Source organism: Centruroides sculpturatus, unplaced genomic scaffold (genome assembly GCF_000671375.1).
Source record: "Centruroides sculpturatus isolate CEXI.00-Female unplaced genomic scaffold, Cexi_2.0 scaffold1253, whole genome shotgun sequence".
In the NCBI taxonomy this organism is placed as follows: domain Eukaryota; kingdom Metazoa; phylum Arthropoda; class Arachnida; order Scorpiones; family Buthidae; genus Centruroides; species Centruroides sculpturatus.
Window position 1 is genome coordinate 157,015 of NW_019385370.1, and position 27,940 is coordinate 184,954.

Sequence of the window (27,940 nt, forward strand, 5' to 3'; positions counted from 1 at the left end):
TTTACAATTTTAGTATTATCACATTCACAAGCTTGATGTTTGATGAAAGATTGATGCAAACAAGATGTTATAAGATCATAAATTGATAACACTATTTGTCTTTAGACCAGTGTGGGGGTTGGTAGAACAGTGATAACGCTCTAACAGTGTTGAACCGTTACAACTGGATGTTGTAGGTTTGCTCCTCATAAAAAGAAATTCAATGATAAAACATTCCCGTTTGATTTCCTACTAATCTTAACATATCTAATTAATAAGGGAGTTGAATATGATATAAATTTTAGTCTACTTAACTAATGTTTCTCTGAAAAAATCAATATTCTGTAACTGATATCTTACTTAAATATGCAGTTTTATTATATCTTCTGCAAAACTATAAATAAATGTTACAGTAACTTTTTTAATTTTAATATATTTTTACAATACCAGATACAATCACCATTTGTTCTAATGTAGTATTAATATTATAGTAGACAATGACTGTATTTCAGATATATTTTTTAAAAATCCATTTGTGCAAAGTTATAGATAGACAAAAATGCATTATTCTACTATCTAACAAACTATTCTAAAATTGAACATTTTTTCTCTCCTTGAAAGATTTCATAAATAAATTTAAACATATATTTAATGATAGCCTAATTTAAAAAGATTTACCCATGATTAATGTGGTTAATTGATTCCTTGATACTACTGCATATATCAAAATCGTGTTAATCAAATACAGTGGTACCTCGATACTCGACCGAACAATCATGACCCGTTAGAACAAATTTTCAGTTAATAACAAATATTTATATTTTAATAAATGAAAATAGCAAATTTATAACTCCTTATTTGCCAAGAAAAACATATCTATGTTGAGAAATGACAAATGTTAAAATCCACATTAATTAAAATTTTTGCTGTATATAAAAGGGGGTTGCTGCAATTAATTTTATACATTAATCAAATTCTGCATTAAGCAAGGAATATCTGTATTTAAAAGAGAGTTTGTATGCTTACTATACATCATAAGTATGTTCAGTGGTTCTTTAAATAGAAGGAAAGAGGAGTTTCATTTATCAAACATATTAATATATATATATTTTAATATAACACAATATGTAACATATTTTTATTTCTATAAAAATACCTTTTTTTTACACAATAGTCAATAAGGCTAGTGCCAAATTTTCTATATTTATATTTGTAATTAATGTATGAATATAATTAAAACAATATTCTTTTATAAAAGTTTTTTAAAGAATCTTATCTGTAATATTAAATGTAATTTTTTTTTAACAGATGATTTTTGCCCAATACCAATGTCACCAGTTGGAGGACAGAGGCACTGTTCTGACTGGGGACCAAGTGGCAGCTTTAAAACTTGTACCATAACCTGTGATGATAATTTAGAATTTTCTCAGATGGTTCCAAAATACTATGTTTGTGGTAGTGAGGGATTTTGGCGTCCAACTACAGAGCCAAATATGCCATTTGTTTTCCCAGCATGTGCAAGTAATAATAATTATTACTATAATAAATAATTTTTTATTTGTTTAAAAATTATTTAATATTAATAGAATATTTTTGTATACTCTAATAATATATAATCCAAACACAGAATAACTATTATACCAAGATATTTATTACTATAAACTTAATTGTGTTATTATGTGATATTTTATTAATCTAGATGAGATCTAGAAGAATTATAGATACCAAAGGATGATGATATATTTACAATAGACTCATTTAGTCTACAAAGTTGAGGATGAAACACAGTCTTAATATTATCAAGTTATTTACTTTTTCACAAAAAAATTCTGTAATGAAAAACTACATTTTCATGTACTTAAAATAGGGGTTATTTTGTTTTAGAAAAACCAAACATTTTTGGATTGTCCATTTTTTAGAGTTTAATAATCAGTTTAAAAGAGACAATCTTGAAATTAATTTAGTTAAAAATTTTATTTTATGCATTGAAAACATAGCTTGTTGATAGACATATTTAATTCCTTATTCTTATTAATATTACCAAATGAAATCCAGTGAACAGTAAAAATTTTTATAGAAATCACTTGATTAGTTAAACAATTAACTTAAATAAACATGTTACATTCTACTAGTAATATTCAAAACTAGTAAATTTTGAAAAATGAAAAATTAGTGACACACAATAAGATCAAACCTTTTCACATCTGATATGAATGTGCATTATCAGCTATGTCACGTGAATATCCTGAATCAATCTTTTGACATATTAGACTACTTTAGATTAACAGTGAGTTTTTAGGATTGATTATCTTAGAAGAATTAAAGTATAATTCTTCTTAGGTAATCAATATTAATTCTTAAATTCTTTATTGGCTAGCTATAAACATTTATAAAATATTCTTTTTCTATAATTATAGAAATTTAAAAAGATTAATTTGAATTGAAGGATGAGAATTTAATAATGAATTTAAAGATGTGAGCAGAATTATTAAATTTTTACCTTAATAATTCTATTCACATCTTTTGGTTCTTTATTAAACTTCTTAATGTTTTTAAAAACTAAGGATGTGTTTTAATACTTTTTATACATGTAAAAAGCTTTACTGGTACATATTCAAGACATTTACATTATTCTAGAATTTATAATGAAATGAAATGACTAAATATTGCTATCAGCATATTTTTCTGAAGGTTTTTAAGGTAGAAATAAATTAATTCATAAGCTTTGATCTAAAGATAAGAGAAACCCAGATAGTCTTTACAAAATATAGTATAGAGATAGACTTGTCATGTACATGACTTTAAACTTGTATTCTATTTTATTTTATTTCTATTATTATTATTATATAAATAACGGATTAAAATGTATATATAACTGTCATTGCAGATGTCTGCACCAATCACTGCGAAAACGGTGGAAAGTGCGAAGTAAACACCGAAACTTTCGAACCTAGATGTCATTGTTCTGCCAATTTCTATGGTAAAAAATGCNACAGTATATATAACTGTTATTTAAAATATTGAAAAATTGTTGATTATTTTTAGTTCACCTCATCTTCCAAAAAATAAAAGAATTCTTCTTGAAGCAAATGAGTCTGGAATATTAATATCATTGTTCCCAGATTTGGAACCCAAGAAAGTAATTTCTTATCTTCAAAATGTTCCAGTGAATGATGGTCAGTGGCATCATATTGTTATCACTTGGGATAATGCAGGAGGGATCCTTACTTTAATTACAGACACTGCAGTGGTTCACTCTGTTAATGGCTATGGAAAGAATAGAATGTTACCAAATTAGTAAGTACTGTTTTAATATTAAATTAAGTAACATTTAATTACTGACATAGAATTTAGACCAGAACAAATATTATTGGCTAGTTTAATTAGTCATCATCAGATTCCTATTGAATACAGTAAGGAATTACAAAATTCTAAAAGTTTCACATGTAGTAAATTCAAAAATTTATTTACATTTGCAAACAGTGGAACAGCAACAAAAGCTATCACTTGCAAAAATAATAAAAGCTTCCTTATATACAGGAATACTCTAGTAAGTGCAGTTAATGCATTCCAGAAAATTACCATACTAATTGAGTCTTCACTAATCAGAGAATATTTAATAAAAAAAAGATAAATTATTTGAAAAAGGAGTTTTTCACTTAAAAAAATAATTAGTACAGATTTAATAATAGGTACTATTTTTGCCTTATAAGATGCACTTTTTTCTATCTGAAATTTATCTGAAAAGAAAAGGATGCAACCTACAAGCTGAATGTGTCTCATGCTATGAAGAGTATTTTGTTCCCCAAAAATCAACATGAAAAATGCGATGCACCAAACACAATGGTGTGTCTTATAAGGCAAAAAATATAGTAATTAAATGCATGAAACTACACAAGGATGAAATAAAAACAGGCTGCTAAATCTAAACTCCTGTTAATCTGGCCTTTCAATTATCCATCATACCCTCCAGTGTGATTGCCTAAGCACTATTGTTTCCATGAAAATGTTAGTCATGTCACACATCCTGTTCCCTTGGAGTCTCATTTCTATGTGTAGTATTGTATATCATTGTACCATAATATTTGCTCGTCTGCTTCTAAAAAGAACAATGATATCAAAGGACAACAGATCACATTGGTTTTAAGCAGACTTTAGGCCTATACACTCATTAATTTGATGCATTTGCTAATCTGATACTCTGTGCAAGGAATGGCCAGTTTAGCAAGAGTCTAGTGTACTTTATTTTGAAGCTAAATTTTTAAATGTTTGGATAATTTTTTGTCTTTTAATAAAATGTCATTTGAATTTATCTCCTCCTTTTTTGCAAGCATCAGATTATATTTTCTAATAGTCTTTTGAATAAAGTCTGCATTCTTCACCATTATTATTCAAAATTATATTAGAAGCAGACTTTTTTAAAATCTGCACAAAAAAGTCCAAGTTATATAGCATCAATAGGTTAGTAACTAGGTAGTGAGGAGTGAGTGCTGCTAATCATTTTTTCAACTTCACTAGACAACATGCTGTCAGCATGGTATATAATACAGTATTTTTTGCTTTTAAGTTTTTAATCTCTAAGTAGATACAAAGAAGATGTAAGTACAAATTCTCTGTACTTTTCTAAAAAGATGCAACTGGATGCTTTGCAATTTACTAATGGTACATATATCAAATACTTGTAATATTGTTACTTTAATAAAAGAAACTTTGAAAAATAGATTCTAAAAATTTTTGTTTAACAATCCTACACGTGTCATCATAAATTTCATTAAATGGTAAATTTGTACAGATTATTTAATAATTTTAAAGTTGTATACTCTGTACATAAAGACAAACTAAAGTCACTAGCTTTATCTTGAATTTTTTCTATTATGAACATTTTATATGTTTATATTGATTTTTATTTTATTCATTGAAAATAATCCTTGTTGTTTTATAATAAAGCAACAAATCATTCTTTAGATATATTTTTAATACTCCTTTTAAAATTAACCTTTGACTACATCTTTTATACCTGGCTCCTCAGGCTTCTTTTACAGCTGACATGACCTTTCTCTGAAAAAGATTGGAGCCCCCTACATTATTTACTTACTGAAATGTGCACTATGAACAACTTTTAACTGCACCCAAAGCCATTGTTATGTAAAAACATGATTTAACAAGAACAAAAATACTTGGAAATAATGATAACAGGATAGTGAGAATTTCAGCTCAAGGGCAGGGAATGTAATCTTAAAAAATTTTAAATTAAAACCATGCGGATCTCTCAGATATATTGTATATACTCCCAGTTTAATTTATTGTGAGATTCACCATAATGCAGTTAGTTCAATAGTATCTGTGATTCTTACTTTTAAATTATTAATATCTATTGCCACATAATGTCACAAAATCTTTGATGAATCCCCAAAGAAAGAAATTGTAGGGTATGATGTCAAGAGTTCTACTGGCCAATGAATTACACTTCCAAGGCCAATCCAAATAAAAGAAACAGACAAACTTGGCACACACAAAAAACTTTATACAGAAAAAATTAGTTTCTGTTTAAAATGACAACACAGGAATTTTTACACTTGTTGATTGTCTATTATAACAGACAGAAGGTGCACAGATAAGTTTTGAATGCCTTGTGAACATAACTAAACTAAAATTTTATTACATTTATAATAAATTGATTGATCTGAACTATAAGATTTAAATGTAGTTCCAAAATCTAAAGTCATTTATAGTCATATATATTATGTATTATATTTAAACTGTATCTTATAATATTTATATTAAGATATGATTTAGAATAATTCTAAAACTAGTTGCGGTTATAATTGTAATAAAAATTAATTTTATGAATATTATTACATAATTTGTATATCACTGCTTTTGATTTTTTAATCATACCTTTATGATGTTGCAGTGGATGGATCAGTTTGGGAGCACCTCTTAATTCAGAAAATAGAGCTATATCAGGAGCAGGATTTCATGGACGACTTAGCAGAGTTAATGTGTGGAATAGAGTGTTGGACATAACTGTTGAAATACCCATGCAGTTTAGAAGTTGTAAAAGTGCTCCTGTTTTATACAATGGATTACTTTTGAGATGGGCTGGATATGATAGGTATATCTGATATAAAGAATGCTTTTAAGAAAAAAATATTTAATATATATAATGTATTTAAAACTTTTCTGCATATTTATGTCTTTTTTATAAGTTTTAAATTAATGTTATATTTTATTGTTTTGTTAGAGTTGATGGTACTGTTGAAAAGCAAAGTCCTGGAAGTTGTGGAGAACAGGTCTGTCCTGTTGGTTATTCTGGAGAAAACTGTCATATATTTCAAAAAGATAAAATGCCCCCACAAGTATTATATTGTCCACCAGATATGTGGGTTATTACACCAAATGTTAGTACAATTATGAGCTGGGAAGAACCAACATTTACAGATGATCTTCGTTCATTTAAAGTTACAGAAAGAAATGGAATACGACCAGGTAATTTCTTCATAAAACATTGCATTAGATAATTTGTATCTTACACAGCTATTAAATTCATAATTTTTTACAAATTTAGCTGTATCACTGATATAATGAAATTATTAATAGTTATTATAATTAAAATTAACTGTTAAGAAGAAATACTAAATTAGAGTAAAAGTGTTTACAATTCATACCTCTAATTTAGTGTTTCTTTTAAATTTGTGAATTTTAATTATGATAATAATTCATTATATCAATATATATCTAATGTATTATTAATAAATACACTAAAAATACTTATGGAAATTAGATGAGTTAGATATAATTTTATTCATTTAACATATTTCACTGAAGTCCAAATGATAAATTTTAAGGCATCTTAAGATTTTAAAAATGAGTTATTAAATTAACAAAGTAATACTTTTTATATGGTTTTGAAGTATTGGGTTGAGTAATAAGTCTGCATTTTCTATGTTCATTTTAAACATATTATTTAACTTACAGATACAAACAATTAATCAGTTATATACAATCCATTTTGTTATATCAGTAATTGCCCTCTTTCTACTAATTTCTCAATTCCTCTTCTGAAAAAGTCCTCAGATTTTGAGACAATATATTCCACAATAGCATTTTTGACTACATCAATTTGAACAAACTTTTTTCTATCTAAATAATTCTGTAAAGATCTAAACAAATAATAATCTGAGGGTGCCAAATTCAGAGAATATGGTTGACAAGGTAAACTTTCCATTGCAATTCTCTTATTTTTCTAGGGTTACTTTGGCAATGTGTGGTCTCGCATTGTCATGATGCAGTATAATGCTCTTGTGGTTTACTAGTGTCAGTCTTTTGTCTTTTAATGCTTTGCGTAAATGATTTAATTGTTCACAATATGTGTTGGCATTTATGATTTGGTTTGGATCTAGTAGTTCATAATACACTATTTTCTTCAAATCCCACATTATACACAACATTATTTTTTTGGGTGCAGTCCAGTTTTTGGTGTGGATGTTGAAGGCTCTATTGGATTTAGCCATGATAATTTCCATTGAATATTAGTGTATAATATCCACTTTTCATCTCCATTAATTACTCAATCTAAAAATGGATCTTTCTTTGGTGATCGAATAATAATCCAGCAATACTTAATTATTATGTGAGATCAGTTTCCATTAACTTGTGCAGAACCCACAAATCTAAATTAGGAATTTTCCAAGCTTTTTAAGATTGCTGCATACACATTTTGGCTTACATTTAGTTTCATAGCCAATTCTCTTGTGGTAGTTCTTGGATTTGCTTCAACCAGTCTTTAGATCATCATTATTGATCGCAATTGGCCAACCAGAGCACTCATCATCTTTTAAGCTAAAATTGCTCTTTCAAAACTTAGCAAACCAAAACTGAGCTCTTCTCACCTTTAGAGTATCAGTGCCATAAACTTTGCAAATTTCTGATGTTGTAGTTGTCTTCATTGCATTTAAACCTTCTTGGAAACAAAAAAAGCAAAATGTGTTTAAATGGACGTCATTGCTTCCATTTCAGAGAACTGAAATGTTCACAAAATAAAATTAAAACTATTCAAATCAGTTTAACAGACTGGTAACATGTTCCTGTTATCAATAAATAATAATATCAATAAATCAATAAATAATCAACAATAAATAATGTTGTGAGTGCAATAGTTGTCCATCATGGAAAAGAGGCAAGAATCCATGAACTTTTTTCAAACAAGCAGCAATAAACTTTAATTACACTAATTTGTTATAATTAAACAAGTGAATTTTATGTTAATAAAGTAAAATGGAACTTTCATGATCATTATTTTATTGATGTTTATATCATTTAAAAAATTCATGATAGTGACCCGCAGAATTCAAAATTGTGAGTTTAGTGGTTTGTGAGGTCAGCAAGGATGGCAACTGCTGGTATGTTCAACTATCTTCCATTTTTTGACATGCCAAAAGATAAGACTGCTTTATTAATATTGACAAATGCACAGGCATTTCTATTTTTGTAATGTTGATCAACAAACAGTTTCAGTCCTTGTTAACACAACTGCAGACTCATCACAAACAACATTATGTAGGGATAAAAGCACCATATTATATGATTTAAATTTCATTTAGATTGATAGGACCCTGACAATTTTTTGTAAAGGCCTTCATAATTACATTCATCATACTGCTTATCATTGTATGGACTAAAAAAAGTCAACAGCTAAAAGTAAATTAGTATTATTTTCTTGATACTTTACTCTTATACCAAAAACAAGATCTGACTACTTAAATTTACAATTATGCTAATACATTATTATTATTGGTTTTTAAAAGTATTTTCTTCCAATTCTTTAGTTTTATAAAATAATAGATGCTATCAGACAGTTTACATAATACTCTTAGGATACATAAATACTAATAAGATATAAATATTTGATACATAATACTGAATTTACGTTTCATTAAAGGATAAAAAATATATTAGGCCTGTTGTTTAATGAATGATTTAATATATATAAATTGTAATTAAGTATTTTAAGTAGTTAAAACCATTAGTTTTTTGTTATTCAATTTTTAAAGAAACTATAGTATCCAAGATCCAAGAATTTTACTGTATAATTGTTGAGTAGTATAGTTTATATATATATATATATCATTTGTGTGATAATTTTAATTAATATTTCTTACATAATTCTAATTTTCTACAGTATGAATCCATATAATAACTAATGTCTGTTGAATTATCATAGTTGTTTTCATGATTAATTAATTAATTACAAATATTTTTCAAAATTGATAGAAATTTTGATTTGACAAAGAAATATGTATTTTCTTTGATATCTAAATAGCTTAATATATCTTGAGAGGTATAAAATATTTGAAAATTTAAAACATATTTTATCATAGCAACAAATAAACATAAATTGGCTAATAACATATACATATAGATCAAAAATCAACAAAATTAATTAAATAAAATGATTACCAATAATTAATACACATTTGTCAGTTAATTAATAATGTTTATTCAAAAATGAGAACATTTTGTAAAACAGATAACTTCAAAAAACTATATTTTCAGACTATATTTAAAGTCATACTACTTCGATACCTTGCAAGGATGCGGAACAAGTTTTATGATGACGTAAAGTAACTGTATTAAGTTAGTAGAAATGTTAGTAGAAATTAAAGACAAAAAGCAAAAAACAATACAATATACTTTCTTCTGTAGTGCTACAGCACTAATTGTATTGTACACAAATGTAATGTCTTGTTTCGGTTTATCTCGTATCAGATTATGGATCCGTGTATGTAAAATTTTCGTTCATGTCGGAAAATCACCTTTTTGTGGTGTGTGCTCACTGATTGGGTGAGGGTTGTAAACGTAGTAATGACGTAGTATGTATCAGGGAGACGGTATAAAAGGGGTGGTTTGCCTGAAGAGTGGACTTTTTTCGTCTCAACCTTGGATTCTAGAAGTTCTGACGGGTCGTTTCGCTGGATCATCTTTGCTACGAGAAAAGGAGAAAGAATGAACTGCTGAGGAGGCTAACTAAAATCCAACTCCATCCACGTGGACATTGTGAGGTTCGACTGAATAGAGGTTCCTAAAGGAAGAGAACATCAACACGAACAATTGTAAGGTGATATTTCTTGTGTTATGTCGGGGATAAAGCAAACCCTCGTGGTATGTAATTAGAACAGATCTTGTATATGTTTCGCGGTTGGAATTGTTCGGTTCAATTCGGCTAGAGTATTTAACCTGAACTGTAAGAGACCGTGATAGTGTAATCGTCACAGAATAAACACGCTTGTTTTCTTTGTTTAACAATTTTGTCATTGTGAAGTCCTTATTCTCCGTTGTCATACCCAACCCTAATACCTAGTATACCCAGGTATACCGNTATGAATTTCTTATTTCATAAATGATGATGTTCAATTCTTAACTACAACAGAAATTCGTTAATCCGGCATCTATTCTGGTTCCATAGGCGCCGGATTAAATAATCTTGTAATTTTTGCAAAATTATATACCATCGGAACGTTGCAGATATTGCTATACATTTTATACTTGAGAATTCTGCTGTATGCTCTCGATTTGTTTACATGTACTCTTTAATTCAATGATATAGTCTATGACTATTCTATCTTAACATTTATTGCACACAATCATAATAAGGCTTATAAAACTTTATATAATGGTGCAATATAACCAATGCTACTTTACGTGGCCTCTGGCTGCGTTCATGTAACTTGTAAAAAATCAGTAGCAAGTAAATTACTCTCTCTTCAAAGGCAGTTTGACTTTAGGTCTCTCTTTAGAGTCACTATGTATTTGTCCATCATAAATCTAAAAAAAACAATTAGTAATTTATTATTAATTGTTTTTATTAATATTAGTTAATTAATATAATTTTTTAAGCTAAATAAAAAAATTAAGTAATTAGATTAATGATATCATATTCATAAGAACTGCAGAAATTTTCAGAAGATTAATTATTGAATTATTGAAATACTCAAGACAGACTCTCAGCATTAAACAGGAAAATACTTTAAGTGGACTATGTTTTATCCAAGCATTACAAAATGGTATTTCTGTAGCTAGGATGAGTTGTAAGAGAAACAGTATCATAAGTCACTTGTCTTGGTTGCCGTTAGTGCAGCAGTGCAACATGTTTCAATGAATATTTCCTATGTATATATCTGCTTTTATTTTTTAATATTTCAAATGCTGGCATTTTATAATAATTTTTAGCTAATTTATATAAAGCCATGTGTGCGATTCTTTTAATTTTAGTAATAAGTCTTTGAGTTACGTATTTTTTTTTTTTTTAGATTGTTTTTAACAAAATGTAAGTAATAAATAAAAGTAAATAAGTCAAACAGACTTTTGCATATTTTTACTAACTAATTTTTCTTGCTAATACTTAAATATTTGCAATGTTTCATGTTAGAGTAATTAAAAATAAATAATATGGAAAATTACATTAAGTTCTTATGGTTAATTATATAATAATTCTATTCCTTACAATCAGCAATAAAATCAGGTGAAAAAAGAATAATGTTTGATTATGAATAATTATACCCCTTAAATAATTTCATTTTTCACATTCTTGTAGTACAAAAGTGCTTATGGATAATGAAATAACAAGGACAATTAAAAACTTATGACATCTTAACCTCAAACTATATGCAATTAATATCTTTTTAATGTCTACATTTTATAGTAGACAAGATTAATTCATTAAACTTGATAAAAGAAATTGGCAAATTGGCTGAAATATTTTACAATTTTAGTATTATCACATTCACAAGCTTGATGTTTGATGAAAGATTGATGCAAACAAGATGTTATAAGATCATAAATTGATAACACTATTTGTCTTTAGACCAGTGTGGGGGTTGGTAGAACAGTGATAACGCTCTAACAGTGTTGAACCGTTACAACTGGATGTTGTAGGTTTGCTCCTCATAAAAAGAAATTCAATGATAAAACATTCCCGTTTGATTTCCTACTAATCTTAACATATCTAATTAATAAGGGAGTTGAATATGATATAAATTTTAGTCTACTTAACTAATGTTTCTCTGAAAAAATCAATATTCTGTAACTGATATCTTACTTAAATATGCAGTTTTATTATATCTTCTGCAAAACTATAAATAAATGTTACAGTAACTTTTTTAATTTTAATATATTTTTACAATACCAGATACAATCACCATTTGTTCTAATGTAGTATTAATATTATAGTAGACAATGACTGTATTTCAGATATATTTTTTAAAAATCCATTTGTGCAAAGTTATAGATAGACAAAAATGCATTATTCTACTATCTAACAAACTATTCTAAAATTGAACATTTTTTCTCTCCTTGAAAGATTTCATAAATAAATTTAAACATATATTTAATGATAGCCTAATTTAAAAAGATTTACCCATGATTAATGTGGTTAATTGATTCCTTGATACTACTGCATATATCAAAATCGTGTTAATCAAATACAGTGGTACCTCGATACTCGACCGAACAATCATGACCCGTTAGAACAAATTTTCAGTTAATAACAAATATTTATATTTTAATAAATGAAAATAGCAAATTTATAACTCCTTATTTGCCAAGAAAAACATATCTATGTTGAGAAATGACAAATGTTAAAATCCACATTAATTAAAATTTTTGCTGTATATAAAAGGGGGTTGCTGCAATTAATTTTATACATTAATCAAATTCTGCATTAAGCAAGGAATATCTGTATTTAAAAGAGAGTTTGTATGCTTACTATACATCATAAGTATGTTCAGTGGTTCTTTAAATAGAAGGAAAGAGGAGTTTCATTTATCAAACATATTAATATATATATATTTTAATATAACACAATATGTAACATATTTTTATTTCTATAAAAATACCTTTTTTTTACACAATAGTCAATAAGGCTAGTGCCAAATTTTCTATATTTATATTTGTAATTAATGTATGAATATAATTAAAACAATATTCTTTTATAAAAGTTTTTTAAAGAATCTTATCTGTAATATTAAATGTAATTTTTTTTTAACAGATGATTTTTGCCCAATACCAATGTCACCAGTTGGAGGACAGAGGCACTGTTCTGACTGGGGACCAAGTGGCAGCTTTAAAACTTGTACCATAACCTGTGATGATAATTTAGAATTTTCTCAGATGGTTCCAAAATACTATGTTTGTGGTAGTGAGGGATTTTGGCGTCCAACTACAGAGCCAAATATGCCATTTGTTTTCCCAGCATGTGCAAGTAATAATAATTATTACTATAATAAATAATTTTTTATTTGTTTAAAAATTATTTAATATTAATAGAATATTTTTGTATACTCTAATAATATATAATCCAAACACAGAATAACTATTATACCAAGATATTTATTACTATAAACTTAATTGTGTTATTATGTGATATTTTATTAATCTAGATGAGATCTAGAAGAATTATAGATACCAAAGGATGATGATATATTTACAATAGACTCATTTAGTCTACAAAGTTGAGGATGAAACACAGTCTTAATATTATCAAGTTATTTACTTTTTCACAAAAAAATTCTGTAATGAAAAACTACATTTTCATGTACTTAAAATAGGGGTTATTTTGTTTTAGAAAAACCAAACATTTTTGGATTGTCCATTTTTTAGAGTTTAATAATCAGTTTAAAAGAGACAATCTTGAAATTAATTTAGTTAAAAATTTTATTTTATGCATTGAAAACATAGCTTGTTGATAGACATATTTAATTCCTTATTCTTATTAATATTACCAAATGAAATCCAGTGAACAGTAAAAATTTTTATAGAAATCACTTGATTAGTTAAACAATTAACTTAAATAAACATGTTACATTCTACTAGTAATATTCAAAACTAGTAAATTTTGAAAAATGAAAAATTAGTGACACACAATAAGATCAAACCTTTTCACATCTGATATGAATGTGCATTATCAGCTATGTCACGTGAATATCCTGAATCAATCTTTTGACATATTAGACTACTTTAGATTAACAGTGAGTTTTTAGGATTGATTATCTTAGAAGAATTAAAGTATAATTCTTCTTAGGTAATCAATATTAATTCTTAAATTCTTTATTGGCTAGCTATAAACATTTATAAAATATTCTTTTTCTATAATTATAGAAATTTAAAAAGATTAATTTGAATTGAAGGATGAGAATTTAATAATGAATTTAAAGATGTGAGCAGAATTATTAAATTTTTACCTTAATAATTCTATTCACATCTTTTGGTTCTTTATTAAACTTCTTAATGTTTTTAAAAACTAAGGATGTGTTTTAATACTTTTTATACATGTAAAAAGCTTTACTGGTACATATTCAAGACATTTACATTATTCTAGAATTTATAATGAAATGAAATGACTAAATATTGCTATCAGCATATTTTTCTGAAGGTTTTTAAGGTAGAAATAAATTAATTCATAAGCTTTGATCTAAAGATAAGAGAAACCCAGATAGTCTTTACAAAATATAGTATAGAGATAGACTTGTCATGTACATGACTTTAAACTTGTATTCTATTTTATTTTATTTCTATTATTATTATTTTATTATCTTAATTTTTATATTAGAGTATGCTGAGCATATGATTATATTAGTTACAAAATTACTATTCTATTATTACAAAATTCTTTACTGATTTCACAAAATTATGCTATACATTTTACTTTTTTAATATAAATGAAATATTCATTAATATTACTTAATAATTATGATAAATCTTATTACATTAAATTAATAATAATTGTTAGAAATTTTATAGTTCTAATGTATTAAAGAGTTTGTTTAATATTACTCATAATTTTTTTGATGAAATAAGAATATTTTAATGCATATTATTAAATATTTATTTGATATATTGATTTATTTTAAGTTTTGTACTTTTGCTCTGTTTTATGGTACTGTAGTCATGTAGTTTTTGTACTTCAGGTGTACTTTGTTTAATGCATTGCCATGTAAATACATGCATTGCCATAAAAATTAGTGCACCAAGAATGAGTTGTCATATCACTGCGAAAGTTGGCATGCAGATAAGTCTCGAGCAGATATGGAAATGTTTAGAGTTCTAGCATGGTGGCTCATTGCATAATGCCAGCAGAGGGCATTAAATTGTGTTCCCCTTGGCCTGTAAAAATTGCACACAAAGGCATCCTGTCTGTAGTTAACATGTTGCAGAGGGATGCTGTATCACTAGAGATGCTTTTACATCACAATCAAAGACCATACAAACAACTAACCGAGTTGATAAGAGAAGGATCATTGAGTTGAGAAGACATATACCTTCCTAGGTGGTGGTTCTCACAGTCAGAACAGCCTAGGTGGCAGTTCCACCTAGGCTGTTCTTGACAATACTGTGTGGAGGTGTTGGGACTAGTGGATGAGAGAGAGTCATACACACAGTGCCTAGGCTCAGGATGCCCTAAGCAAGCCCACTGGCCAAGAAGACTACCTGGGCCTCTAACAAGTATGTACCCAGCTGATCATATCATTGTCCACCATATGGACACAGATGACACCATAATTATAGGCCCTTATGTCTGTCCATACCATTTTGAGGCACCTGGGTGAGGAACATTTGATATTGTGGTGGCTGTTACATGTGCTGTCATTGACAGCCATGTAATGGCCGTCGTTTAGAGTGGTGTTACTCCCAATGGGATTGGACCACAGCGGAATGGAATTGTGTTGTCTACAGCAACAAATCCAGATTTAGTTTGGCCACTGATGATGGCTGTGTTTGTGTGGAGGTCCCATGATGAACGCCACACCATCCCCACAGCTGGTATGATGGTCTGGGGTGCCATCTAGGGTGACCAGATATTGACATAGTGAAAGTAGGACATTTGAAGTTTTATAATGCTTTCCAGTAGGACATTTGATAACCCAGCTTAAACAATAAAAATCGGTAGTAAAAATAGCACAAAACACTAAAAATTGATAAGTAAATAATTTTAAATTGATATACTACTCCTGTTGTTTTAAATACTACTCTTTGTTGCAATTGTATCCATTATTTAATATAAAAATATGAAAAAAAAAGTTTATTGTTATTATTAATGACTACATATTGGCCCAGAAGTAGTTATCTGTGAAAGTAGGACATTTCCGTTAGGTGGTAGGACGTAGGACAAAAGGTTTAATTGTAGGACATGTCCTTCCACAGTAGGACGGGTGGTCACCCTAGTGCCATCACATATGATAGCTGATCACCTCTAATAGTGATCCAAGGGACCATGACAGCTCAGCAATATGTTAGTGATATCCTGTAGCCACATGTTGCTTCTCATGGCAGGGATCCCAAGAGCCATTTTCCAACAGGATAATGCTCGACCACACATAGCAAGGGTGTCACAAGGTTGCCTCTGCCACATTGCCACATTTTCCTGGCCTTCCCAGTCCCCTGATTTGTCATCGTTCAAACATGTCACCTGGAATGCCAGTTGGACAGTCTAGGAGTTTAGCCGAACTAGAGGATTGCTTCCAGCAACTGTAGATTGAGATACTGCAGGATACCATATTGCACCTGTATGCATCCATGCCTGTATCATATCATGTATTTATGCTAGAGGTGGCCCAATAGGGTACTAGAACTTCCTTTCATTTGTAGTTTTTCCTGTAATAAATGATCCTTTTGCTTATATTTTGTAATCACTTACTTATATCACTGTTAAATTCACACACGTCAATTTTGTTCGATTCCAACAACTTCTTCTTAGTGTGCTAATTTTTATGGCAGTGAATGTATAATTTCCTCTTATTTAAATGTATTGAAATATTCATTTTACCATTCTATCCCACTTTGTTCAATTATACACCATTATAAAAGTTCCGAAAATATTTAATTCATTTTACAAGAAATTTGACATTTAAAAGAGTTATGTTATACCATCTTTGTATCATATAGCTCTAAAAAAGTATTCTGAAATTAGACTAGTCAAAAGATTGCTTAGATTAAAAAACAAAAATTATTTTGAAAAGAATATTAAAAGCATGTACGGTGATGAAAATTATATTCAAAATAGAATACATAATTGGTATGAGAAATATTTTAAAAATTAAATAGCTGAATATATTCAAATGTATTATATTTTTATTCAAATTTAATTTTTTACAAAGAATTTCTAACCCATTTTATGAATTAATGGAAGTTTATAAATATTTAATTATTATCCTAACTTATTTTTTTGCTATGGAAGTTTTAATAGTTTCTGAACCAAGTTTCTTTTCATAGCATTGTGTCCTAAATAACAATTGAAGGAAATATGATAAGAGAAAATGTATTAAAATATAGATTTTCTTAATAGAATCTAATTTTTAAAATAATTTAACAGTTTATATTTTTATTACTTAACAACAAGTTTTTTTTTTGTTAGCTAAAAGACCTGCTCAAAGGATATTTAAAGTTAGTATGGGTTTCCTTTCATCCATCGTGTGTTCTGATTCAGGAAGAAAGATTCTTCATTCACGAGTAATAGACAGCTTATTGAAAGTCAACAGAGAATGGCATGTATGTTCTGACGAAACTGCTAATTCCTGCAATGGATTGCAAGCCTCTGTGAAATGTCGGAAAAATGGAAGAGTCGTGCGACAAACCGAAACTAATGACGTATATGTAGTTACCATTTCATTTCCCGCAGTTAAGTAAGTCAGATTGATGTAGAAATCTCATTTAAAATTTAAAATTCATTTTACTATAAATTAATTTTAAATTAGAGATTAGTTTGAAGCAAATCTCAATTATCTTATAACAATTACATTTTAATATTTCAGAAATAAATTCTTAGAATAATAGTTTGTAGTCAGAAATACACATAAATATTTATTACATTAAAAAATTTTATGATGCAAATTCTTTTTTCAGGCAATATGAACAATTACAAATTACATCACATTTGTAAAATAATTTTCACATCTATCAATTAAAATTTTTGGAAACAAAAACATGGGAATTTATTACTCATGATTAAACTCTCTCTGGTGTTTAAAATGTTCATAGATTATCTGTAATCATTTTTAAATTGTTTGCAAATTTGAGAAGTTAACATTATAGATACAAAAACACTTGACATATTTTTTAAATGCAGTTAAGGCTAGGAAAATTTTATATTACAGATGATGTAGCTTTTTTAGTTGCATTGATGTGAATAGTTTTTGTTGATATGTATTAAAAACATAAGGAAAGAATTTTAAGTTAAAAATTAACACAAACTTCACTACACAATACTTAAATACAGTGTTTTCCAACCATTTTGTATTAGAAACAGACTTTCAATTTAGTACGAACTCTGCAACACACCATAATTTTTTAAATAAAAATGTTTAAAATTTAAAATAAATTACAGTTGATTTTTAAAAAATTTGATAAAATGGAAATTAAACTCATGAAGACAAAAACTTGTAATTTTACAAATTTAATATAGAAATAAAAAGATTATTTGAATCAATGAGTAAAGAGCTAGTATTGGTCTTTAAGCTGTAATGTTTATAGAGTTGGTACGCCAGCATTAATGTAGATGGACACAACTTTTGTTAGAGGTAATGCTGCAAATCTTGCAATAATTGGCATTTTAGTGAATACTTTCTTCTCCCTTCAATTGACCAGTGGTAAAGTGATGAAAGATAAATGAAGTTTTAAAAAAGAACTTATTCAAAATTCTAAAAAAATATTTAATATTTCCATGACACACCTGAGGCACTCTTGTGATATATTGGTTGGAAAACACTGCTTTAATATATGATAAATCATAGTTTTGAAAAAATTAAGGAAAACAAATTCCTTAATTTTCTTACTTTTATCATAAAATCAAAAAATATTTTTTATTTGAATACAATTTCAGATTCTGTTAAACATCCTTTGTTCTTGCCACCAAAGGTTTGAGATAAACAATTCTCAAAGAACTTTATTTTCAAATAAGTTTTGCAAATAAACTTACTTGAATCTTTTTGTGATGAGAACAGAGGATTTTATTGAAGCAAGAAAAATTTTGTGAAGTATATTTTCAATACAATCAAAATGATAAGAAATAAATATTGGCAAAGACGTAGTGCGAATATAATAAAAAAAAACCAATGCAGAAATTATCTGCATCAACTCTTCTGCAGATTGTTGACCATAATCATATTGAATACTATAAATGTAATGTCAAATTTTATAAGTTTGACAAGTTTGACATTACATTTGTGACACTCAATACAAAAGATACGGTTACCTAAAATTTCATTAAATTTCTGCAATAGTTCTTTGATGTTAGGTATATAAGTGTATTAATAAAATTAAGGATCTATTTTATATAAATGATACACATGGTATGAAGAAAAACATTTCTAAGTTTTAATTTTGTTCCAAGTTATATATTTAATCACTGATAAAGCCAAACAAATAGACATTTAGTTTCTATATTCTATCAATTCTTGAAAATCACTAGATTTAAACTACAAACACATTAAACTTTACAGAATTTTTTCATTAAAAATTGTGTTTTATTTTGATATACTTTGTTGTAATATACATTACAATTTTAACAGCTTGTATTGTGATAAATCATGTTAGTTACTGTCAACATTTAAATTAGAACAGTAACAATTTTTTAAGTGGAATCTAGATATGTCTGTAAAATCATTATTAAATTAGTCTACTTTTTGCTTAAAATATGTTTAAAAAGATTTGAAGAAATTAATCGATAAAATTTGGAAAATATGATTTAAATTGAAAAATGAAACTAACATCTTGGTTAATTATTATAAAATTTATATTTTTAGTGATCCTGTATCCAATGTGAATACTAGACAACAGTCGACAGTCCAAAATGTTGTTGAAAAAGCAGTCCTTAAAGATTCTGCTTTTGACGTTCGCGATACTTTACCGAATGTAGTTCCAGATCTCACATCTTTATCAATGGTTAATGATTATTCTTGTTCTTTGGGACAAGTTGTTATGCCTCCAAACTGTGGTAAGTTAATTTTAAAATGAAGAATTTAAAATTAAAATTTTTGTAATACTAACATTATTAAAATTAAATATGTTTTTCTTTTAGTTGATTGTAGCATCGGTACATATTTTGACAACACAACAAAGTTGTGTGTATCTTGTCCTATTGGAACTTATCAGAATGAAATGGGACAACTCTTTTGTAAGTCATGTCCTTTGGTTAATGGAAAAAGAGGTGTAACAAGTAACATAGGCTCCAGATCTGTGGAAGATTGTAAAGGTATGTATAAAAGTAAATATTTTAAATGTTAAAATTTATACAAACATAAACATCCATAGTTATATATTAAATGTTTTATTATTATATTAAAATTTTCATATTAAATATATTTAATATGCAAATTTATTTATTCTTACATAACTTTTGAAATTTGTTTATAAATATAAAAATTAAAGAACAATTTAACTTTACAGAAAGATGTTCTGCTGGAAATTATTATGATGAAAACATTCAAATATGCAGACCGTGTGGATATGGATTTTATCAACCATCAGATGGTTCTTTTAATTGTTTCTCCTGTAAACCAGGTCTTACAACACGAAGCAATCAGGCTGTATCAGTTAAAGAATGTAGAGGTAAAACATTTATAAGTTTTTGCAAAATAATACATGCAAGTTGACTGATAAATGAGATCTTCATTTTTATAAAATTAGCTTAGAAAGTATAGAATAATGTCACCAGTTTTTAAAAGCATAAAAATCATTTATTTTATTATATTAAAATTTTCATATACCTGTAAATTTCAAATTTGAAGGGACCAAAAATGGCCAGTTGCATTTATTCAGACACAAAGTTCAAAGCAGTAGATTAAAAGATGCAATTCTGCAATATATAAGCTCATGATATTTATTTGAATTATTATTATCAATAGAACAATACATGAGACTGTAATAATGATTTAATATCATGAATTTATGTATATCACAAAGTTAACTCATTATGCTATGCTAAGTTTATTAAAATCATCAAATTTCACAAAATACATTACATAAATTATCTACAGAAAAATTCAGATAGATAGAAAATAGATTTTTATTGATGTGAAAGACTTTGCAAGTTCATAAAGTGCTGAAGACAAAATTTGAGATGGCTACCACAAATGAACAACTCAACCCCAAATAGAAATATGAATTATGAGGAAAATCAGTATTCTCAAATGGTGAATTTTATATAAAATAAAACACTATAATAAACTTTAGCTACTGCAGTGTCTTTTCTCTACCCACTTTTGACTAAAAAAGAAAAAAAACCAGTAATATTTCTAACAGGCAGAGAACATAACTATTAATCTATTTGATGGTGCTACATGAAAGCTAGATTTAGCAAATTTTCCCAAATGTTTCATCCATTTTTGTATTCCATGCACAGGTTATTTCATATTCTCTTTACAACCCAGACTGGCACCATCAGCTTTCTGGTTGTTCCAAAATAAAAGATGTCAAAAAGATCAAGCTGTCAATTGAGAATTTACATTAAAAAATACTTAAATAAATAAGCAATACTTAAATATGTATGAAATATGATTGATAAATCAATCATTTCTCATACATATTTAAGTACACAGTGTATTTATTTTCATTTAAGTCATACCTATATTTCTACATTAAAATTTATATTGTATTTCATAAATTCATGTAATAAACATTAAAGAAAATTTAATATTTGTATTAAAATATTAAACAGAATCAATGTTATAACAAAAATTGATTATATAAATGTATATAATAATTATCATTTAGAAACCATCCATTTTTTATTTTAAAAAACTGGAACAAAATAATAAAAGAATATCAAAAATAGTGTTTAAATTAATTAAGTATTTGCCGATTAATCTATACATGTTTATTATTTAGTGTGATATTCATATTTTCTCCCGTACTTCAGATGCATTTTTAATAGCAGATTTAACATACTAATGCTAATGTTATTTTATACAAATGTATTGTATCAAATGACACTGTCACTTTAATGTTGAAAATGTTATTTGAATCATTTTTTAGCACAAGATGGAAGCCTAAGTGTGACCACCTTTAGGCTAAATTACATAATTTGATTACTTAATAATTAGCACTGTTATAGTGCATAAATAATCTGGCTGTGACATCTTTAGCTAATAGAATATTGTGCTATAGTTTATGTTTGTATAATAAATATGGTATTAGTATATTTGCTATAAAAAATTATTGTAAATTTGTATATTTTGGAACAGAATTAAACATTAGACTAGACTATATTAATTTCTAAATATTTCAAAATTATATAAAGACGAATTAAATAAAATTTTATACGAAAGTTATAATATTATATAATGCAATTAAAAATTCATAATTAAAGTAAATATCTGATTTATTCAAAAGTATTCATACAGTTATTAGAAAACTTAGATATATAATTTTTTTTTTTTATTTAAATATATACAGTAAGTGACCACACCTTACTGATGTACAGTACTGATTCATGCTGAGAATAAATAAATTAAAGATACTGATAGCTGCACTCACTCATCACTGTAATCTTTAGCTCTTAGAAAGTCTGAATAGGTTTTGTAGGCTGTTTATATATTTTCCTTAAACATTCCACAAATATCTTTTAGATTTAAGTTAGGAGAGATTCTGGCTATTCCATTTATTAAACATCATTTTTAGATTTTTTTTTTTATTAAGATCTAAAAAATAGAGTTTATTTTATCTCATGAATATAGTATTTAATAATCAAAGATATTTATAATCCTTCCTCAAATTATTAAACTATAATTTCCATAATGATTCTCTCCCTCTCTCTCTCTCATTGCCCATGAATTTTGAGTTTGTCGCAACTGTTAAAAATTCTAGTTTAAACCAACTCTTTTAAAGAAGAATGATAGTGAGAGGAATACTACAGTCTGTATGATTATTCTAAATAAATCCTTGAGCTATAGTTAATTAATTAATCTTGAAAAAAATATATTCTACTGACACTTGGAAAATGTTGATTTTCTTGTAATATTTAGCAATTAAATTTAGATATTAATCAATATTCAGGAATTACAATAATGTCAATTTGAGCTTGTCTCTAAGATGGAGGACATTTAAAGAATCAAATTTATATTAATGAACTTGTAAGAATATTTAAAGTATTTAAATATTTCTTATGTTTATTTCTCTCTACAAAAGAAAAAAGAAATGATAAAAATATTGTATTTAAAATTTAAATTATTAAGATTAAGAATTTTATTTAAAACATAATTCTTTTTACAATTGAAACTATGATTAACAAAACTTATAAAAGCTGCAATATACAATTCTGTTTAATTTTTCTCACAATTTAGATAAATTATTGTATATAACATTTAAAAAAAGTTTTAATTAAGAATCAGTAGACATATTAAGAAATATTATGATCTATATTATGCATAAGAAAATTAATTGCATATATATTTATTATGATTTATTTTATACATTAGTATTTAAACTGAAACTTTATTCTTTGTTTGTTTTATTTTACAGAGGAATGTGCGGCCGGTTATCAGCTGTCAGAGAAAGGGACGTGCGAACCGTGTGGCTTAGGTTATTATCGAACTAAAGGAATGCCAACTTGCGAACAGTGCCCACCAGGAAGGACCACCCCTTTAAAAGTGGCCACAAGTCAGAACCAATGTTCTCTGGGTATATAAAATTTTTAAAATCTTTCTTAATCGTTAAAATGTACGTCTCATTTAAACTTCTTAAAACTTAGAAATGTGTAATCCTGGCCATTACTTAAATACCACTACCGATAAGTGCGTTGCTTGTCCGAAAGGGAATTATCAAAGTAAGGAGCAACGTGATCCTCAGTGTATTCCCTGTCCCGAAGATAAGACGACAGCTCAGACTGGTTCTCTATCAGAAAACGACTGTTTCAATCCTTGCCTCATAAACGGACAGATGAGAGAATGCGAAACAAATGCCTACTGCGTGTTCCATAAAGAAATCGATTCTTTCGCCTGCGAATGTAAACCTACGTTTAAACGCGATAATAATCAGTGTGTAGGTAAGTAGCAATTAAAATTATAATTTTAAAACTTTATTAGTCATTTTTATTACGAAAAATCATTTAAAATGCCAGCTTGTTTAGCGTAATTGTAAAGAAAATGTGAATAAATATCCAGCGTTGTATTTTTTTTAACGCATGTTTTGATCTGTCTATAACTTGTTTAATCGTTTTTGTAGTGGCCAAGTGTTTATCTCACTGCCTTCGACGTTCTGTAAATAGTTTCATACATTATCTCGCTGACGGAGTTAATACGTGTGAGAAGCTAGAAATAGGATCGTCACATAAAATATAAATATTAAATATATAAATTCAAAGAAAGTAACGATAAACGATTTAGAAACCGCGCTTACTAACTGTCCAACTGCCTTCACCCTATACGAGCGGGTCAAAACTATCAGTTGTCAAATTTTTCTTTTTATGAAATAAGGTTTTGTACGCTGTGATAAATGGGAAATATCGAACTTGCTGTTAGGATTAAAAAACAAAATCAAGTGTGTAGTTGTAAATTTTCTCACTTATAAGATATGGAATACGTTTTCTTTTACACCAGTGAATTTCCAGTGAGTTTTATGCCTGTTTCAAGAAAGTTTATAGTTTCAAATGAAGATTTTTTTTACCATAAAATATGCTAAAGAAGTTATTAAAAAAAGTAAAGTGATTGTTCATTTTACTTTTATTTATTCATAGTTTTATTTAGCGATTGTTTATAATTAATGTAGAATGATGATGTAGATTCTGTTACCAAGCTATACAGTAAAAAAAATATTTTTTTTTAATATTCAGATCGCTTTACAGTAGTCTGTAATCCAACATTTTCATTTATATTACACGCTATACAATTTGTTAGAGGCGCTAAATCGCTATTATTATTATTATTATTATATAAATAACGGATTAAAATGTATATATAACTGTCATTGCAGATGTCTGCACCAATCACTGCGAAAACGGTGGAAAGTGCGAAGTAAACACCGAAACTTTCGAACCTAGATGTCATTGTTCTGCCAATTTCTATGGTAAAAAATGCGAAAAGAAATCCGATTTTGTATATATCGCCGGAGGAATAGCAGGAGCGGTCATCTTCATAATCATTCTCGTCTTACTCATTTGGATGATTTGTGTCAGGTACGTTTCTATTCCCTATACGTAACGGACAATTGCACTGGTTTAAACGTGGCATAACGAGATTGCATTTTGATATAGATCGTCTAGAAAGAATAAGTTGCAGAAGCTTCCGGAATCGGGATACGACATTTCCAGTTCTCAAGCCAACTTTTTTTACGGGGCTCCCGCTCCTTATGCCGAAAGTATCGCACCTTCTCACCACAGTACTTACGCTCATTACTACGAAGACGACGAAGACGGTTGGGAGATGCCAAATTTTTATAACGAAACTTACATGCAAGGTTTGTATAACGTTTTCGGTAGCATTTTTTCTTTTTTATAATACTCTGAAAGTTCTAACTAACAAATACATTCGTAGAGGGTTTGCAAGGTAAGACCAACACCCTCAGTAGAAGTAACGCTAGCCTATACGGTACCACCAAAGACGAGCTTTACGATAGACTACGTCGACACCAATATCACGGTAAGAAAGGTAAGCCACGTTTCGATTTCTTCCATCGTTCTTAAAGACATTAAACACTACAATTCTTTCTTTGTATTTGAGTCTAGATGTCAGCGATGCAGAAGACAATCACCATCCGTAATTAATGTCCCACAACGGGTCGTCCTTCTCTGTTACGTCAGAGTAAATACTCAGGAATCTTGGGCGACGTCTTTTTTTATCTGCATAGATTCGGATAATTACGATAAAATCGATCATTTGTTTTTCTTTTTCCGAGCAAATTTTGATCATCCTGTAATATCAGTCGACCCCCCTATAACACTGCTGATAATTCCGTTTTATATGAATTCCATGTTATAGGAGTCACTTAGATTTTACAAATACATGAGCCGTTCACAGCCCGGCACATGTATTTGTAAAATCTGAGTGACTCATACAACATGGAATTCATATAAAACGGAATTATCAACAGTGTTATAGGGGGGTCAACTGATACAGTCTGATCTGGAAACAATGGCGAATTGGCAGGCAATACCCATAAATCGCCATCTGGTCGGATATTTACATTACCATAAATTATTCCAACGCGTGTCTTTTTTTAATAATTTAAAAATTTTGTACAAAAATTTCGGATTTTTATAACTTTTGTTATATCATATTGTATTGTAAATATTTAATTGATTAATTATGACTTACAGAAAATATATTTTTGTAAATAACAGAAGATATATATATATATAAATTAGATTATATTTAGAATATCTAATTTTTTTTTTACAATTTATAATCAGAAGGTATAAATTTTATACGATTCTGTGATTTGATAACATTGGCCATAACTATCGAGAATGCCATTTTACCATTTGTATTCCTTTATATATAACCCATAATATGGGAAAAACAAACTTTAAAATCAAATTCAGAATTGCGAATGTGTGTTTTCTACGTATTGTTTTGTTGTATAATAAAATTTTTGTAATTTATAAATCTACTTTTGATCGATTCTTGTGATGATTCATCTTCTCCTACTTTCGGTATCTTGTGTTTTCTACGGAAAATTCTGTGTTGTCGAACGACGTAAATGAATAGTGTTGGGTATTCAAACTATTCCCAATGAAGACTACTTCTGTGAGTAGTAAAAATTAGGTAATTAAGATGTCGGATGTTCAACTAAGAAGGCTAAATTTTCTCCTCCGAGAGTTTGGATGGGGGGTAGTGATTTATGGAGAATTACTCCCGACTATCTTAAAGGTAAATTTTTCGGAATCCGTTTTTTGATGACGTTGACAATACGGCCATAATTAGAAAAGCGGGCGAAGAATCCCCCGGTTTGGTCCCCGTACCGTCTATAATTAGAAGAGGTTTTGTTCCCATCAATCATAAAGCCGCTTTCGTTCTTTTTTTTTTAAAAAAAAACCCACTTCATTAACCGGAATTTTGGGCAAAACTGTGACCCTCCACGTTTCTAATTTTCTCTAAACCGATACAGTTCAGAGATTTGAATCCAATTGAATTTAACCATTTAATTTCGAAGAATCCACAAGTCTCACTAACATTATTCTAAATATTATTAAATACTTCAAAGGGAAATTACGATATTCGTTAGTATTATGGTTTTCACGAAGACAAACGAATATGGTAATTTCTCTTAAGAATTTTGGTTCTTCAGTGAAATTGAATATCCAAAAATATTTGATATTCGCGGTTCAGGAAGTGAGAACTGGATATTTTAATGTCTGAGAAATTTGTAGAATCTAAAAATAATTATGGTAAAGATTACTTGGTGAAGTAAATATCCCTTCTGTAAATAACATTTAAGTTGGGGATTTTGTATAAATAAAATTCCTAATATTAATTTTACTTAAAAATTTCAAGATAAATATTTAGTTCTTGAAGATTCTGTGTATTAATAGGACTTATACTGGTGAAGTTTCTGATTAGCAAAGAGAGGAAATCTTAGTCAAAAGTCAAAATACAGATGAAAATAAAGAAAATATTTTGTTTTTCACTTTTGATTAAGATGATTTCCTCTCTTTGCTAATCAGAAACTTCACCAGTATACCAGTCGACCCCCCTATAACACTGTTGATTATTCCGTTTTATATGAATTCCATGTTGTACGAGTCACTTAGATTTTACAAATATGTGTGTAAGGCTGTGAACGTCTCAAGTATTTGTAAAATCTAAGTGACTCGTACAACATGGAATTCATATAAAACGGAATTATCAACAGTGTTATAGGGGGGTCGACTTGTAATAAGTCCTATTAATGAACAAAGTCCAAATTGATCCGTTCATAATTGTTTCGCAAGTAAAACAAGAATTCGCGTTTTTAAATCGTTATGAGAGATCAGTAATGT

General features: G+C 28.0%; 1 protein-coding gene across 1 annotated transcript in view; it reads left to right on the forward strand.

The window, feature by feature from the left end:
• The window catches only part of LOC111638232 (sushi, von Willebrand factor type A, EGF and pentraxin domain-containing protein 1-like), a 90,906-nt gene extending 64,953 nt beyond the window's left edge, over nt 1-25,953 (forward strand). The window contains exons 44-54 of the mRNA XM_023383891.1: nt 1,288-1,500; nt 17,387-17,654; nt 19,773-19,963; nt 20,048-20,221; nt 20,416-20,577; nt 23,488-23,646; nt 23,717-24,010; nt 24,937-25,138; nt 25,217-25,419; nt 25,497-25,610; nt 25,688-25,953. Of these exons, the coding sequence (XP_023239659.1) occupies nt 1,288-1,500; nt 17,387-17,654; nt 19,773-19,963; nt 20,048-20,221; nt 20,416-20,577; nt 23,488-23,646; nt 23,717-24,010; nt 24,937-25,138; nt 25,217-25,419; nt 25,497-25,610; nt 25,688-25,722 (2,015 nt within the window). The 3' untranslated portion in view covers nt 25,723-25,953. The remainder of the gene's footprint in view (nt 1-1,287; nt 1,501-17,386; nt 17,655-19,772; nt 19,964-20,047; nt 20,222-20,415; nt 20,578-23,487; nt 23,647-23,716; nt 24,011-24,936; nt 25,139-25,216; nt 25,420-25,496; nt 25,611-25,687) is intronic.
• The last annotated feature ends 1,987 nt before the right edge of the window (nt 25,954-27,940 follow it).